Source organism: Ovis aries, chromosome 21 (assembly GCF_016772045.2).
Source record: "Ovis aries strain OAR_USU_Benz2616 breed Rambouillet chromosome 21, ARS-UI_Ramb_v3.0, whole genome shotgun sequence".
Taxonomy (NCBI): Eukaryota; Metazoa; Chordata; class Mammalia; order Artiodactyla; family Bovidae; genus Ovis; species Ovis aries.
This window is the reverse complement of record NC_056074.1, coordinates 24,748,147-24,766,681: the sequence shown is the minus strand read 5'-3', so window position 1 is coordinate 24,766,681 and position 18,535 is coordinate 24,748,147. Positions and strand designations below refer to the sequence as shown.

Here is an 18,535-nt window from a genome sequence, read left to right as displayed (position 1 = left end):
TCATATACATTTTCCTCTTTTCAGAATTTTCTTCAGGACAAATTTGACATCCTTATTCCACAGACTGTAAATCAGAGGATTTAGCATGGGAACAATGCAGGTATAAAACACAGAGGACACTTTTCCTTGATCCATGGAGCTCACAGATGAAGGCTTCAGGTATATGAATGCTGCAGACCCAAAGAAAACAGCAACAACTAAGATGTGAGAGCTGCAGGTGCTGAAGGTTTTGGACCTGCCCTCAGGGGAGTTGATTTGGAGGATGCTGGAGATGATGAAGAGGTAGCATGTAAGGATGGTTAAGTCAGGAGTCAGGATGTTAAATGCACTCAAGACTAGAACCAGTAATTCATTGACACAGATGCTAGAACAGGATAGCTCCAAGAGTGGAAAGCGATCACAGAAATAATGGTTAACCACATTGTTCTCACAGAAAAGGAGTCTCAACATAAATCCTGTATGGATTGTGGATCCAATGATGGCCAGAATATAAATTCCTACTGTGAAGCAGAGGCAGATGTGGTAAGACATGATAACATTTTAAATCAAAGGATTGTGGATGGCAACATAGTGGTCATATGCTACTGCAGCCAACATGTGACACTCTGAAATAGCCAAAGTGCAGAAGAAGTAGAGATGAATAATGCATTCAGAGTAAAAAATGATGTTCTGCTTTGTCATAAAGTTCACCAGCATTTTGGGGGTAATGACAGTGGGCTGACAGAAGTCAATAAAGGACAAATTGCTGAGGAAATAGTACATGGGAGTGTACAGGTGAGAAATGAGCCCTATCAATGTAGTCATGTTCAGGTTCTCCACCACCGTGACCACATAGATTCCTGGGAAGAGGAGGAAAAGTGACAGCTGGAGTTGTGGCTGTTCTGTGACCTCAGAGAGGATGAACTCAGTCACTGAAGAGTGACTTCCAGGGTCCATTATCCTGTCCAAGGTCCTAAGTATAAAAAGAGTAGATGAGTGTACTTCTGTGTTCCTCTGTGTGTGTATGTACATGTTTATGTGTGAGGAAGAGTAATTCTGAGGAGATTATTAATTTATCCCTCATCAGAAGATGTTCATAATGTGGGGATCTCTTGAAAAACAATTATTCTGTTTGCACCAGAATAGAAATTATAGACTTCAAGACAATTATAATTAAGATATCAAATAATATTTTAAAAGAAGATACCAACTCTGGAATTTTAAAATTATTCATAGCAAATGTAACTACTCTTATTTCTGAGGACTTTTTCTTTTCCTTTCATACCCTATGTGCCTGTATTAATATAATGCATGTCAAATGGCCAGTATTTTCACTTCACTCAGAATAAATGATAGTAGGGTATACTTTCTGTAAGTTGTAAACAAAGGTTACATAAGGCTGTGAAAAGTAGTTGTATTAGTCTGAGATTTGAATACTAATTTGAATACTCTAAGGGAACATAATGGAATGGCATATATTTAACTCATATTTTCCACCCCTCTGACCCTGGGAGCAGTGCACTAAGAATGGTTTAGACAATTTGAGCTTTATGGTTGAAGTACTGGAAGTCAAATAATTATTCATATTTCCAAAATATAATAATGGTTTTTGAAGACAAACACTAAGGGTCATTTATGATGTGCTTTTTAAAATAATCATGCATTTTGAATATGTTCTCCATAGAATTCAAATATGGTTGAGATATGAATTAGTAGAGCACATGAAAAATACAAGTAGAAATTTTAATTAATATTAGTCAGTTGTTACATTAACTAGTTAGTGTATTTTTTTAAAAGACAAGTGCGTTTTTAGTTTAAATGTATGAAGATTAGTAGATTGCAGAAGTGGAAACTCATGTTTCTACTTGATGCTCAAGCAATAGTTGGATTAGTGTGCTCAATTTGAGGTACAATACTTTATGTGATGGGGAAATACTGGACAACTTCAGAAAAAATGATCTAGAAATATGGTCATTCTAGAATGGCTGAAATAACTGAAGATATTTTTTAGCAGAGTAAAACTGCACGTGGCACATGACAATCATTGCACTGTTAAACATATGGACTTATTTTAGAGGTATATCTTTGTATGTCTTAAGAGATTAAAGTAAAACTAACTTCTTAAACAGTAGGGAGAAATATTTGGTTTCACAGCAAAGGTTTAACATTCCAATCACCAGAAACACCATGATCTTGTGGTCAAAATGTTGTGGTCGGCTTGAATGGTCAATTGCTTAGCAAATATTGCTTAAAGATACAATCACCTGGTTATATTCAATTACCTTTAACATTTTTTTCCAGTTCCCAAATTTCATGATTTCATAATTCTTAATGGTTATGATACTAAGTTGGACAGTAGTGAATTGAAATTTTAATTCAACCTCTTACTTGTTGGGCTCCCCTAGTGGCTCATAGGTTAAAAGCTTCTGCTTCCAATGTGGGAGACCTGAATTCAGTCCCTGGGTTGGGAAGATCCCCTGGAGAAGGAAATGGCAACCCACTCCAGTATTCTTGTCTGGAGAATTCCATGGATGGAGGAGCCTGGTAGAGCCCAGCCTATAGGGTCACAAAGAGTCAACAGGACTGAGAGACTTCACTTTCACTTTCTTACTTGCTGTGTGACCTGGGGATAATCCCTTCCACTCTCCAGCTCTCTGAAAAACAAAACTTAAATATCTGCTTTGTTTGAAAACTAAATTAAATGCTGCCTACTTGTTTCTTAGCACAGTTCCTGGTTCTTGGTAATAGGGAGAACAAGATGGCTGAGGAGTAGGTGGACACGGAGTACATCTCTCTCCACGGATATATCAGGAATATGACTTCAGACAGAGTGCATGCAGAACACCAGCTGAGAGCAGACACGAGTACCTGACCAGTGGTAAATAACATGTAGAACCATGCAAAACTCGGTGGGACAAAGGAACTAGGAAGAAAAACAGTAGTGTTAGTAGGACTGGACCTGCCCTCTGCAGGTGGGGGAACTGAAGCAGGGATCTGATCCCCACATTGGGGCAACTGTCTGAGTCAGAGGAGAAACATTTAAGGCTGAGAGTGAAACAGCTGATCTGTGGGAGCCTAAATGGGATGAGAATCAGACAGTCCTTGCCACAGCCATACATACCCCAGATGGGGACAGAGGTCCCCTAGAAGGTGAAGAAGCTGGGAGCTGGAGTTTAGGGACTGGGGAGATATCCCAAGGCAAAGGCTGCTGTTGACTGTGGATAAATGGATCGAAGGGATGTGACGGAGGATACTGTGTTGGGAAATGCCTGTGGAGGAAAGCCAAGCAGCCATGGAAGCAAGGCCATACTGCTGAGTCATGTGTAGAGGGTGAAGCCATCACCATAGCCTCTCTATCCCCACAAGCCAGCATTCACAGGTGAAAAAAGAGAGGCTGGCTCATTATACCCCTGAGGCACTGAACTACAAGAGTAGGACCCCACCCAGGGTGCTCCTTTAAGTGCCTGACAGGCTGAACAACAGAGAATGACCCAGGCAACGGTGCCCTCTAAGTGCCTGAATGGGCAGAGCTACAGAGAAAGACTGGTCAAAGAGACCTTCTGATCCCCAGCTACCAGAGGCTTTAAAAAACTCTCATAGGGCCATAACTCCTGAGTCAGAGACTGTCCGTGTCCCTGCACATTTGGCACCACCACAGTCCCTGCAACCCAAGCAGCTGTGCCACCTTCATGCCCAAGCCTCACTGGGGCAGAGTTGCCACAGGCAAAAAAAAAAAAAAAAAAAAAGCCTTTCGTCTATGCATCAGTCATGTCCAAATCTCTGCGACCCTGAGGACTGTGGCCTGCCAGGCTTCTTTGTTGTGAGGGTGAGGGAGGTTCTCCAGGCATGAATATTGGAGCGTATTGGCCAATACTGGTTGCCATGCCTTCCTAGACGACTGTATTTCTTGCTGCCTTAGCCACCAACTCCCCTGAGTACCTGGTGCTGCCAGAACCCCTGCAGCCCAAGCAGCTGCACCACCTCCACACCTGAACCTCACTGGGGCAGACCCAAATTCTCCAGGGCAGCCTCAGGAGCAATGCCCAGTGGACAACCCACGTGCAGAAGTGGAAATAAAGCCACAATTGAAACCCAGGGGCATTGTGGCTAAGGAATAAGACCCAAAACCTTCCCACCAGCTGTACAAGGTGCAGATTAAATCCACACGTTCAACAAGGCAGACTCTGTGTCTATGAACTATATAAAAGGACATTGAGGGCTCCCGCAAAAGAAAACACATTAGTTTTGATAGCTGTGGACGCTGGAGGCAACAATACACAGGAGTAGGACCAAATTAGACTCTGAGTTGCTCCCACAGCAGAATCAGAGATCAGCACAGTGTTGAAGGACAACCTAGGAAGTTGAGGTGGACTGTGAGTCCCAGCAAGAGAAATGACTCTGACAGAAGTGACTCAAGGAAAACATTTATTACGCTTACGTTTTTTACTTGCTCTTTAGATTCTTTTGGATTTTTTTTTCTTTTTTCCTTCCCCCACCCCCCCCTTAATTGTCAATTTTATTGGCACTATGAAATCTAATCAAGTTTTTGAGCTTTTATTTTTTTCTCAGCCACATATTTTATTGTTATTATAATTCTCTGCCTCTATGCTGGACTTTTGCAATTCTGTGGAGTTTTCTTTTCTTTTTTCCTTTTCTCTATTTTTAACTTAATTTTTAATTTTTTAAAACATTATTATTTTTTCTACATTTATTCCTTTGCTTTTCCTACTGCTCTTTTCCTCTTGCAGTTAATCTTTAATGTATATAAATCTTTCTTATGTACTTCTATTTAACTTTGCATATATATTCTTTCTTTTCTTTCTTTCCTTTCCTCTCAGCATATTTGTTAGTTTTCCTTTCATTGCTCTACTCCCAACTTGGCACCTTGCTTTAGTTTTGTTTCCCAGTTTGTGCTTTAGTTAGATTTGCTCTTAACTGGTAGATATAATTTTTTATTTCCTTTGTTCACCATGTCAATCTACTGTACTTTAGTTGGACTGTATTGATTTTGCTTATGGAAGTATATTCCATTAATTTAATTATTATTTGCCTGATTTTCTAACTGCCATTTGTCTGGAATTGATCTTTTGTTTCTCAATTTTGGGTATTTATTTTAATCTCACGTAATACTCCAGTATTCTTGCCTGGAGAATCCCAGGGATGGAGGAGCCTAGTGGGCTGCCATCTATGGGGTCGCACAGAGTTGGACATGACTGAAGTGACTTAGCAGCAGCAGCAGCAGCAGCAGCAGCAATACCATAACAAAGCACTTGTGGAATCTTCATTCCTGACTGGAGATAAAGCCCTGAGCCTTTGGAGTGGGAGCACTGACTCCAAGACCCTAGGAACCCAAAGAGCTAATGCTAGGAAGTATCAAATAGTGAGAACTCACACTAAGGAAACCTCTAGAATACAAGACCCAGCATCACCAAACCACCAGTAGCACCCTGTGCAGGACTTCTCATTTGAAAAACAAAACAAAACAAAACAAAAATACAAACCCATCAGTCAACAGACAGGATTACCACCTTACTCAGCCTTGCCCATCAGAGGAAAAACAAACAAACAAAAAGAAAACTCAGCACAAATCTCATCCTTTATGAAGATTACATAAACCACTGGAAGGTGGTTATTTAGGAGGGCAGAAACCAAAAGGAAGAACTAACTCAAACTTGAAGCCTGGGAAAAGGAGACCTAAAATGCAATAAGTTTAAAAAAAGTAAATGAAAAGGCAGAGAAATACTACACAAATGAAGGAACAAACTAGACACAGAAGTTCAAATAAATGAAGAGTAAATAGGCAAACTACCTGAAAAGAATTCAGAATAATGATACTAAAGACGATCATAAACCTTGAAAACAGAATGGAGAAAATACAAGAATCAATTAACAAAGACACAGAAGACTTAAAGAATAAATGTACAGAGACAAGCAACACAATTACTGGTTTAAAATACTCTCTAAGGAATCAATAGCAAAATATCTGAAGCAGAAGAATGAATCAGTGAGCTGGAAAATAAAATTGTGACAATAACTTCCGAAGAGCAGAATAAAGTAAAAGGAATGAAAAGAACTTAGTATAATCTCAGAGACCTCTGGGACAATGTCAAACACAGGAATATTGGAATTATAGGGGTCCAAGAAGAAAAAGAGAAAAAGAAAGGGTATGAGAAAACTTTTGAAGAGATTATAGTTGAAAATGTTCCCAGGATGGAAAAGGAAATAGTCAATCAGTTCAAGGGGCACAAAGAGTCCCATACAAGATAAACCCAGGAAAAACACACCAAGATACACACTAATAAAACTACCAAAGACTAAGCACAAAGAAAGAATATTAAAGCTGCAAGGGAAAAGCAACAAGTAACATACAAAGGAAACCGCATACGTTTAACAGCTGATATTTCTGCAGAAACTCTTCAGGCCAGAAGGAAACGTCAGGATATATTTAAAGTACTGAAAGGGGGAAAAAATGCAACCAATATTACTCTATCTGGCAAGGATCTCATTCAAAACTGATGGAGAAATCAAAAGCTTTTCACACAAACAAAAGTTAAGAGAATTCAGTACTACCAAACCAGCTTTACAACACATGTTAAAGGAATTTAGTTAAGAAATACAAGAGAAGAAAAAGATCTACAAAATCAACCCCAAATAATTAAGGAAATGACAATGGGAATATATATATATCAACAATTACTTTAAATGTAAATGGATTAAATGCTCCAACCAAAAGACACAGACTGGTTGAATGGATACAAGAAAAAAAAAAAAAAAAAACAAAACCAACACATATGCTATCTACAAGAAACCCACCACAGACCAAAAGACACATATAGACTGAAAGTGAGAGGATGGAAAAATATATTCCATGCAAATGGGAAGCAAAAGAAAGCTGGAGTAGCAATCCTCATATCAGACAAAATAGACTTTAAAATAAATATTGCAAGAGATAAGAAAGGACATTACATAATGATAAAATGACCAACCCAAGAGAAAGACATGACAGTTATAAATATCTATGCACCCAACATAGAAGCACCTCGATACATAAGACATACACTAACAGAGATAAAAAGAGTAATTGACAGTAACACAAAAATGGTAGGAGACTTTAACAGCTCACTCACATCAATGGACAGATCTTCAAAAGAGAAAATTAATTAGGAAACACGTCTTAAATGATGCATTAGATGAGATGGATCTCATTGATATCTTCAGGATATTCCATCCAAATGCTGAAGAATACACCTTCTCAAGTGCACATGCAATATTCTCCAGGATAGATCACATCTTGAGTGACAAATCAATCCTCAGTAAATTTAAGAAAATTGAGATCATATCAAGCATCTTCTACAACCACAGCACTATGAGACTAGATATCAATAACAAGGGGAAAAATAAAACTGTAAAAAACACAAACACATGGAGATTAAACAATATGTTTCTAAATAACCAATAGGTTACTAAAGTAATCAAAAGGGAAATCAAAAAATTTCTAGAAACAAATGACAATAAAAACACTACAACTCAAAACCTATGCAGTAAAACAGTTCTAAGAGGGGACTTTATAGCAATGCAATCCTACCTCAAGAAACAAGAAAAACATTGAATAGACAATCTAACTTTACAGCTGAAACAACTGGAAAAAGAATGACAACAAAACCCCAAAATTAGTAGAAAGAGAGTAACCATAAAGATCAGAGCAGAAATAAATGAAAAAGAAATGAAAGAAACAATAGTAAAGCTTAATAAAACTATAATTTGGTTCTTTGAGAAAATAAATAAATTGACAAATATTTAGCCAGACTCATCAAGAAAAAAAGGAGAGAACAATAAATTCAAGAAAATTGGAAATGAAAAAGGAGAGGTTACAACAGACAATGTAGAAATAAAAGTGATTATTAGAGACTATTATGAACAACTATATGGCAATAAAATGGACAACCTGGAAGAAATAGACAGATTCTTAGAAAAGTTCAATCTTCCAAGACTGAACCAGGAATAAATAGAAATTATGAGCAACCCAATTACAAGCACTGAAATTGAAGCTGTGATCAAAAATCTCCCCAAGAATAAACATCCAGGATCAGATTCTACTAAACATTTAGAGAAGAGCTACTGCCTATCCTTCTAAAATTCTTTAAAAAAATTGCAGAGGAAGGAACCCTTCCAAACTCATTCTACGAAGTCACCATCACCCTGGTACCCAAACCAGATAACCCTCATCCAATAAAAAAAGAAAGCTACAGGCCAATATCACTGACGAACATAGATGCAAAATCCTCAACAAAATTTTCACAAACAGAACTCAGCAACACATCAGAAAGCTCATACACCATGATTAAGTTGGGGTGCAAGAATTCTTCAATATACTCAAATCATCAATCTGATACCCCATATTAACAAATTGAAATATAACAACCATATGATAATCTCAATAGATGCAGAAAAAAACTCTTCACAAAATGGTCAGAGAAGGAATCTATCTCAAAAGAGCAAATAAGCTGAAATTACTGAAATAAGCCTTTCAGCAAACAGTATTCTCTGGTGAAAAACTGAAAGCATTGCACCTAAGATCAGGAACAAAACAAGGGTATCCACGTTTCCCACTGTTATTCATCATACTTCTGGAAGTCATACCTGCAGCAATCAGAGAATAAAGATTAATAAAAGCAATCCAGAGCAGAAAAGAAGTAAAGCTCTCACTGTTTGCAGATATCATGCTACTGAGCATTGTAAATCCTAAAGGTAGTATTAGGAAATTACTAGAGCTAATCAGTGAATTTAGCAAAGTTGCAGGATACAAAATCAATACACAGAAATCACCTGAATTTATATATATATATATATATATATATATATACACACACACACATATACATATACATATATAATGAAAAATCGGAAAGACAAATTAAGGAATCAATCCCATTCACCATTGGAACAAAAATAATGAAATATCTAGGAATAAACTTGCTTAATGTAATAAAACAACTGTATATTCTAAATTATAAGATACTGATGAAAGAAATCCAAGACGTCATAAACAGAAGAGATATTCCACATTCCTCAGTAGGAAGAATCAATATTATGAAAATGACTACTACCAAATGCAATCTACAGATACAATGTGATAGCTATCAAATTACCAAAGCTATTTTTCACAGAACTAGAACAAGAAATTTCACAATTCATATGGGAACACAAAAGACCCTGGATAGCAGTCTTGAGAAAGAAGAACAAAGCTGGAGGAATCAAACTTCCTGACTTCAGATTATATTAAAAAGCTACAGTCATCAAGACAGTATGGTACTGGCACAAAAACAGAATATAGACTAATGGAACAAGATAGAAAATAATAATTATAAAGTGGGGAAAAGACCTAAACAGACATTTCTCCAAAGAAGACATACAGATGGCTACCAAACACATGAAAAGATGCTCAACATCGCTCATCACTTGTGAAATACAAATCAAAAGTACAATGAGATATCACCTCATACCAGTCAGAATGGCCATCATCAAAAAGTCTACAAACAATAAATGCTGGATAGGGTGTGGAGAAAAGAGAGTGCTCTTGCACTGTTGGTGGGAATGTAATTTGATATAGCCACTATGGAAGATGGTATGGAGAGTCCTTTAAAAACTAGGAATAAAACCACCATATGACCCAGCAATCCCACTCCTAGGCATATACCCCGAGGAAACTAAAATTGAAAAAGATACAAGTATCCCATTGTTCATTGCAGCACTATTTACAATAGCTAGAACATGGAAGCAACCTAGATGTCCATTGACAGATGAATGGATAAAGAAGTTGTGGTATGTATACACATTGGAATATTACTCAGCCATTAAATGGAATGCGTTTGAGTCAGTTCTAATGAGTTGAATGAACTTAGAGCCTGTTATACAGAGTGAAGTAAGTCAGAAAGAGAAAGATAAATGTAATATTCTAACACATGTATACAGAATCTAGAAAAATAGTACAGAAGAATGTATTTACACGAAAGCAATGGAGAAACAGACATAGAGAATAGACTTATGGACATGGGCAGAAGGGAGGAGAAGGTGAGATGTATGGAAAGAGTAACATGGAAAGTTACATTACCATATGTGAAATAGATAGCCAGCGGGGATTGATGAATGACTCAGGAAACTTAAACAGGGTCTCTGTATCAATCTAGAAAGCTGGGATGGGGAGAGAGATTCCAAAGGGAGGGGATATATATATATATACCTTTGGCTGATTCATGTTGAGTTTGACAGGAAACAACAAAATTCTGTAAAGCAGTTATCTTTCAATTAAAAATAAACAAAGGAAAAAAAGAAGTAATTGGATATTCAGATATTCCTACCTCTCCATGTAGTAAGTTAACTGCTGCCATTATCACCCAAAAAATCTAGAGATTTATTCCTTAAAAAGGCTCAAACATTCTCTAAATTAGGCAATTACCTGCACAATTGAGGGAAGTTTTACCAAACTGAAAAATAGGCATGAAAGTCGAAATTTAAGGAATGTTAACATCATTAACCTTCTTCCTCCTCTTAGAGACTATTAACATACAGAGAAGAATTTACCAAAGCTGGAGAAGAAGTCAGAGGAAAATCTAGGAAAGTCTTTGGAATAAAAAGAAAAACAAGAAAGAATATGGAAATAAAAGCAATCGTTAGCAAGATGGATTCACTATGATTAGTGTTTAAGTGGTATTAATAACGTGCCTCAAGAATATTGATCTCACCTAATTTATGTTGAAAACTATATAGGTATGAATTAGGGATGGAGAACAGGAAGAGAAAGATGGATATTTGTGTGTATTTGTGTGTGTGTGTTTGTTTCAATGAGCATTTGTACAGTGATGATGAGCAGGTGACAGTGGTACCTATTGTCAAATTTCATAGGGATCCACATTAGAAAACTCTTAGAGTAACTGAAATTTGAGATGAAGAGACACTGAAGAAGCTGTGTAAGTGAGAAGAAAGGCCAAAAATTTCAAAGAGATGGATTCTCTGGGTTCTTGAAGACTAGATGAAAATGATGTGAGAACTGCTTATGCTTCATTCATGGATGCATTGTTTGGAGATTGGTGAAAATTGCTTTGAAAAGTATAACCCAGAAGACCAGCAGTGGAAACTGTAAGAAAATGCTTAATTCAATTTGGGGCACATTGAGCTGGACGGACATAAGTAGAAACAAGAGAGAATTGTCTCAAACGCCATTATGTTAGAAGACCAGGTATAAGTATACATCAGTCAACAATTCTTAAACACAGGTTTTTGCTACTGAGGGAACATTTGACGGTGTCTGGAGAACATTTTCATTTTCACAATTGGTGATGGGGAGACACTAATGGGTTGCAGAAAGGGATGCTTTGCATCCTGTAATACACAGGATCATCCCACCAAAATTATCTAGACCAAAATGTCAATAGTGCCAGATTTCATTCGAGCCAAGTTGAGAAATCCTGATATTATGAATGCAGTTGGGGAGAAGTACCAACATTTCTCAATCTCTTATTACATGTTAGCTATGTTCCTAATACATTGTGTGACATAACTCATTTAACCCTCAAAATGGTCCTATGAGATAGCTCACTTGCAAGTCTCATTTTATATATATATATATATATACACGTATATCTGTCTACCTATATATATTCAAGGATCAGACAGCTTATATCATTGTCTATAGGCTCACAATTAAGAAGTTTAACTTCAAGAGTTAAACTTTAGGGGCACACCAATAGTCTCATAACCATTTCGCCACACCTCTTTACAGAGATGAAATCCATAAGCAAGAAAATGCTGAAGCTATGATATGCTAATGCAATCCCAGAGGTGCTAGGAAAGTGCTAACCATGGCAAGTATTCATGCCCCAGATGTTCCTTTTGAGAACTGGGCATAAGTTCCAGGAGATGATGAAGAAGTGAATATCAGCTCACACACTCATCTTCTTTGGGGACTAAGAATTCTTCTTGTGAAACTGTCAATTGAGTAGAACATTGTGCCCCAAAAGATCAATGACACAGGGTGGAAATACAGACTCATTAATTTCCACCCTCAGTGGGCTCATTTAACTCGAAAGGAAATCTCAAGGGAGAGAATAATTTTCTGTTTTTCTACTCAACTTTCCCAGAATGGCAAGGAATGAGATAGATTCTTAGTTGCGTCATCTGATTGTTTTGGAGACCCTATAAGGTTTCTTTCCTCTTTGCAAATGAAGAAGACCTTCTGGGAAAATTCTCAGATTTATGACCTGTTTTGTAACATGTCAAAGACTGAGGACCACAGTGATGGATACTGCCTCATTTATTGTCAGAAACTTTGAACCTCATGGACTGTAGGGCAGATGTAGCCTTAAGGTTCAGTGGCAGTGAGCCATCGAGGAAAAAGCAGGTGAGTGTTGAATTGCCTTTATCTCAATTCCCCTCAAACCTCAAACTATATAAATGAAGGGTTTTGAGGAACACTGCCTGTTTATTGCTGTTTTCAGCCCTTATCTTAAACAGAGCCTGGAGAGAGGCAGGAATGTTGTGCAGAGACACTGAGAGTCTATCTGCATTTGTTTAGCACAGAGACAAACAGAAGGAGTAAGGGCAGAAAGAAGAAAATGAGAAATCTGCAGTAATAATCATCAGAAGTCTTGTATTTTGAATGCTTTGCTGAGTGTTAAGACAACCCCGGGGTTATAAACCAAGAGATCCAGCTCTCACTCTGGAGACAAAGAGGGAAGGTTCATTAAGTTCCATTGTTAATCTCACTTTCTGCCCCTGTTCCTATAGACCACGACTGTGGAGCAAATGACTATGGAAAATGCCTCCTCTGTGAGTGAGTTTATCCTTATGGGATTGACAGACCAACCTAAACTCCAGCTACCCCTGTTTTCTCTGTTTCTGCTGAACTATGTGGTCACTGTGGTGGGCAATTTATGCTTGATGATTCTAATTTGGTTAAATTCACACCTGCACACACCCATGTACTTTTATCTCTTCAATCTGTCCTTCATTGATCTCTGTTACTCATCTGTCTTTACCCCCAAAATGCTAATGAACTTTATTTCCAACAGGAATGTCATCTCCTTTACAGGATGTATGTCTCAGCTATTTTTCTTCTGCTTTTTTGTCAACTCTGAATGCTATGTGTTGACAGCCATGGCCTATGATCGTTATGTGGCCATCTGTAAGCCCTTGCTGTACACAATGGCCATGTCCCCTCAGGTGTGTTCTCTGCTGATGTCTGGTTCATATGTGATGGGGTTTGCTGGAGCCATAGTCCACACAGGATCTATGATGACGCTGACATTTTGTGATTCCAATATCGTTAACCATTACCTGTGTGACATCTTCCCACTCCTCCAGCTCTCCTGCAGCAGCACTTATGCCAATGAGATTGTGGTTTCTGCTGTTGTGGGAACAGTTATCATATTATCTAGCCTCATTATCTTTATTTCTTATGCTTTGATTCTTTTCAATATCCTTCATATATCATCATCTAAAGGTTGGTCCAAAGCCTTGAGCACCTGTGGTTCCCACATTACAACAGTTAGTCTATTCTACGGATTTGGGCTGCTCACTCATGTCAAGCTACAATCTTCTAGGTTTGTGGACCAAAGTTTTTCGCAGTGTTTTCCACCAATGTGATACCCATGCTGAATCCTCTCATTTATAGCCTCAGGAACAAGGATGTCAAAATTGCTGTGAAGACAGTCCTGAAGAGAATTACAAACTGAACCAAATCATTTATACCTCCTTTTCTTTGCCTTTTTTCTTTTCTCTGCTCCACTTTATCCTGTTTCTCCCATTCTTTTTTCATATCATTTATCTTTCTAAAGTCTTCTTGACAGGACTTCATCTCTAATGTCTGATGTATTTTCTTCTCTTGCCACATAATGTAACTCTATATACCTATTCTTTGCCAGAAGAATCATCCTCAGCCCTAAGTGATCCAATACCACTTGCAGACAAGGGACCAATAACCTTTCCCATCTAATGATAACACTCTTATTTTCCTTATGCATCATTCTCATCCAAGGTAAGCTATGGGTGTCTGTTTAGTCTAACCAATTCTTTTCTTTCTTGCCCTCATTACACTGAGACCTTTGCTATTTCAATAGTATCTTCACTTACCATTGCATTCTAACAGAAATGTAATGACAAAAATGTGGACATGGTAAAGTTGTAAAAATTTCCCCCAAATTTCAGGATTCTTTTAGTAATATCTCCTGTTCTATATTTTATGTGCAACATAGGTAAAGAAATTGAATAGTTTGTTGAACCATCCATAGTTCTTTCTTTTATTCTTGAAGATACTTGAAAATGAATAAGCTACTGTATTCTACTCACCTCTCTCAATCCAATAACATAGGCCTCTTTTTATTGTATTGGTCAATTGATATGTTGTCATAAATATAATTGACATTGTCATCAACTAGTCCATCTATCCACCTCCTGCGAAGAGTTGACTCATTGGAAAAGACTATTATGCTGGGAGGGATTGGGGGCAGGAAGAGAAGGGGACGACAGAGGATGAGATGGCTGGATGGCATCACTGACTCGATGGATGTGAATCTGAGTGAACTCTGGGAGTTGGTGATGGACAGGGAGGCCTGGTGTGCTGCAATTCATGGGGTCACAAAGAGTCAGACACGACTGAGCGACTGAACTGAACTGAACTGAGTCCATTTATCTGTGGATGGCAATTGTGATTAAACTTACCCAGTGATATTTTTGGCTACAGAATATGTTATCATGTGTTTGGTCAGAATTTGCTGTCTCACTGTTCAAGGGGGCCTCTCCTTTGCAAAGGAAGATGTATTTCCCGCTTTGCAAAGCAAAGCAAAAATATCTGGCAGAAACCTTGTCCTATTGTGATGTATTCTATTAATTTGTAAATTTCACTCACTCCTTTTGTCTGTTAGATGAAAAATTAAATCCGTAGTTAATGTGTGTTAGAATTTTACAAATGGTCTTAAAATACAAGTCTCATTTTTTCCTTTTTCTTTTTTTTTTTTCGTGGGGGGGGGAGGCTGAGTAAATAGTCATCTTACTTGCTCAGAATCACACAGCTAAAAGTCCAGAGACCAGTTTTTAACCCACTGTTCACCTCATGGAAACATGGAAGGAAAGAAAATCTGTGAAGGGACAGAGAGAACATCTGGAGAGTTGTTTCTGAAAGAGCTTCAAAATGGGAATTTTCTTGTAAAGTAATTAGACTCCAATTAAAATAAATAAATTTATATTTTAAAAAAACTTTAAAAAATGGGAATTTTCCAATATGAATGCATCTCAAAAAACTAAAAATAGAAATACAATATATCCCAGCAGTTCCACTCCTGGGCATATATCTGAAAATATGTATATGCTATCTCAAAAAGATCTCCATACTTCAATGTTCATAGCAGCATTACCTATCATTGCCAAGATATGGGAGCAACTGATAAATGTTCATCAACAGATGTATAGATACAATGTGGTAAATATATACAATGGAGTATTACTCATCCATCAAAAGTATAAAAATTTCCCATTTACAGCAATGTGGATGGACTTGGAGAGTATTATGCTAAGTGGAGTAAGTCAGGAAAAAAAAAGGACAAAGATGATATCACTTATATGTGAAATCAGAAAACTATAAAAAATTAGTGAATATAGCAAAAGAGATACAGATTCAATGATGTAGAGAACAAATTTATGTTTACCTGTGGGGAAAAGGAAGTGGGAATAGGATAAACGGACAGGTGATTAAGAGGTATAAACTATTATGTATAAAATAAGCTATAAGGATATATTGTACAACACAGGAGATATAGCCAGGATTTTTATAGTAACTATAAATGGAAAATAACCTCTAAGAATTGGGAATCACTATATTGTACACTTGTAACTCATGTAATATTGTACATCAACTACAATAAAATAAAAAGAGAGGTTTTGATAGGTAATTGATATTTCATTCATACAACCAATGGAAAAATTACATTCCAAAAACAAGTACACATTTACATTAGGATTTTGAAGACTTTATTTGGAAATGTTATGTTATCTAGTAGATAAAATCATCACAATACAGCTTTAAATATAAGAATATTTTCAGTTTTTACATAATTTATGTTAATATTATAAAGGTTGAAAATACCTATTTTTCTTACTATATCATCAAACATAACAGGCATGCTAGAATGTTCACTGAACATTCATTTATGGTTTAATAAATAATTTAAAATTGAATTTAATATCTACAAAGGTCACAAAATATTTCCAACATAGTTTATTCAGTACTTATAGCTATATTTTTCCCCATGTGCATTTGTCCTCGAAAATCTAGCTAAATGATATGAGATAGATAAGTTTTAAGAGCTTATTTAGTAATTTTCTGGTGGAGTCTTTAGGGTTTTCTATGTAGAGGATCATGTCATCTGCAAACAGTGAGAGTTTTACTTCTTCTTTTCCAATTTGGATTCCTTTTATTTCTTTTTCTGCTCTGATTGCTGCGGCCAAAACTTCCAGACCTATGTTGAATAGTAGTGGTGAAAGTGGGCACCCTTGTCTTGTTCCTGACTTTAGGGGAAATGCTTTCATTTTCTCACCATTGAGGATAATGTTTGCTGTGGGTTTGTCATATATAGCTTTTATTATGTTGAGGTATGTTCCTTCTCTTCCTGCTTTCTGGAGTGCTTTTATCATAAATGGATACTGAATTTTGTCAAAGACTTTCTCTGCATCTATTGAGATAATCATATGGCTTTTATTTTTCAATTTGTTAATGTGGTGAATCACATTGATTGATTTGTGGATATTGAAGAATCCTTCTATCCCTGGGATAAAGCTCATTTGGTCATTATGTATAATCTTTTAAATGTGTTATTGGATTCTGATTGCTAGAATTTTGCTAAAGATTTTTGTATCTATGTTCATCAGTGATATTGGCCTGTAGTTTTCTTTTTTTGTGGCATCTTTGTCAGGTATTTGTATTAGGGTGATGGTGGCCTCATAGAATGATTTTGGAAGTTTACCTTCCTCTGCAATTTTCTGGAAGAGTTTGAGTAAGATGGGTGTTAGCTCTTCTCTAAATTTTTGATAGAATTCAGCTGTGAAGCTGTCTGGACCTGGGCTTTTGTTTGCTGGAAGATTTCTGATTACACTTTCAATTTCCGTGCTTGTGATGGGTCTTTTAGATTTTCTATTTCTTCCTGGTTCAGTTTTGGAAAGTTGTACTTTTCTAAGAATTTGTCCATTTCTTCAAGTTGTCCATATTATTGGCACATAATTGCTGACAGTAGTCTCTTATGGTCCTTTGTATTTCTGTGTTGTCTGTTGTGGTCTCTCCATTTTCATTTCCAATTTTATTGATCTGATTTTTCTCCCTTTGTTTCTTGATGAATCTGGCTAATGGTGTGTCAATTTTATTTATCCTCTCAAAGAACCAGCTTTTGGCTTTGTTGATTTTTGCTATGGTCTCTTTTGTTACTTTTGGATTTATTTCTGCTCTAATTTTAAAGATTTCTTTCTTTCTACTAATTAATATAGTGAAGTTTCAGGATATAAAATCAACACACAGAAATCCCTTGCATTCCTATACACTAATAATGAGAAAATAGAGAAATTAAGGAAACAATTCCATTCACTATTGCAATGAAAAGAATAAAATACTTAGGAATATATCTACCTAAAGAAACTAAAGACCTATACTTAGAAAACTATAAAACACTGGTGAAAGAAATCAAACAGAACACCAATAGATGGAGAAATATACCGTGTTCATGGACCAGAAGAATCAAAGTACTGAAAATGAGTATACTACCCAAAGCAATCTATAGATTCAATGCAATCCCTATCAAGCTACCGACGGTATTTTTCACAGAGTTAGAACAAATACTTTCACAATTTGTATGGAAATACAAAAAAACCTCGAATAGCCAAAGCAATCTTGAGAAAGGAGAACGGAACTGGAGGAATCAACCTGCCTGACTTCAGGCTCTACTAGAAAGCCACAGTCATCAAGACAGTGTGGTACTGGCACAGAGACAGAAATATAGATCAATGGAACAAAATAGAAAGCCCAGAGATAAACGCACACACCTATGGACACCTTATCTTTGACAAAGGAGGGAAGAATATAGAATAGAGAAAAGACAATCTCTTTAACAAGTGGTGCTGGGAAAACTGGTCAACCACTTGTAAAAGAATGAAACTAGAACTCTTTCTAACACCATACACAAAAATAAACTCAAAATGGATTAAAGATCTAAACGTAAGACCAGAAACTACAAAAATCCTAGAGGAGAACATAGGCAAAATACTCTCCGACATAAATCACAGCAGGATCCCCGATGACCTACCTCCTAGAATATTGGAAGTAAAAGCAAAAATAAACAAATAGGACCTAATTAACATTAAAAGCTTCTGCACAACAAAGGAAACTACAAGCAAGGTGGAAAGACAGTGTTCAGAATGGGAGAAAATACTAGCAAATGAAGCAACTGACAAAGAATTAATCTCAAAAATATACAAGCAACACTTGCAGCTCAATTCCAGAAAAATAAATGACCGATTCAAA

The 18,535-nt window shown here is 36.8% G+C and overlaps 1 protein-coding gene and 1 pseudogene across 1 annotated transcript; one reads left to right on the top strand and one right to left on the bottom strand.

Annotated features, from left to right (window-relative positions):
• LOC105604041 (putative olfactory receptor 8G3) lies at window positions 1–936 on the bottom strand (annotated as a pseudogene).
• An 11,844-nt stretch (window positions 937–12,780) lies between these two features.
• LOC101109750 (olfactory receptor 143-like) lies at window positions 12,781–13,620 on the top strand. Its single transcript, XM_042237861.1, has one exon. The coding sequence runs from the start codon at window positions 12,781–12,783 to the stop codon at window positions 13,618–13,620; it is 840 nt and encodes a 279-aa protein (XP_042093795.1).
• Window positions 13,621–18,535: the final 4,915 nt, after the last annotated feature.

Bases quoted from the DNA above. Each gene is read 5' to 3' on its own strand.
- LOC101109750 (XM_042237861.1), top strand. From the start codon at position 12,781: ATGACTATGGAAAATGCCTCCTCTGTGAGTGAGTTTATCCTTATGGGA.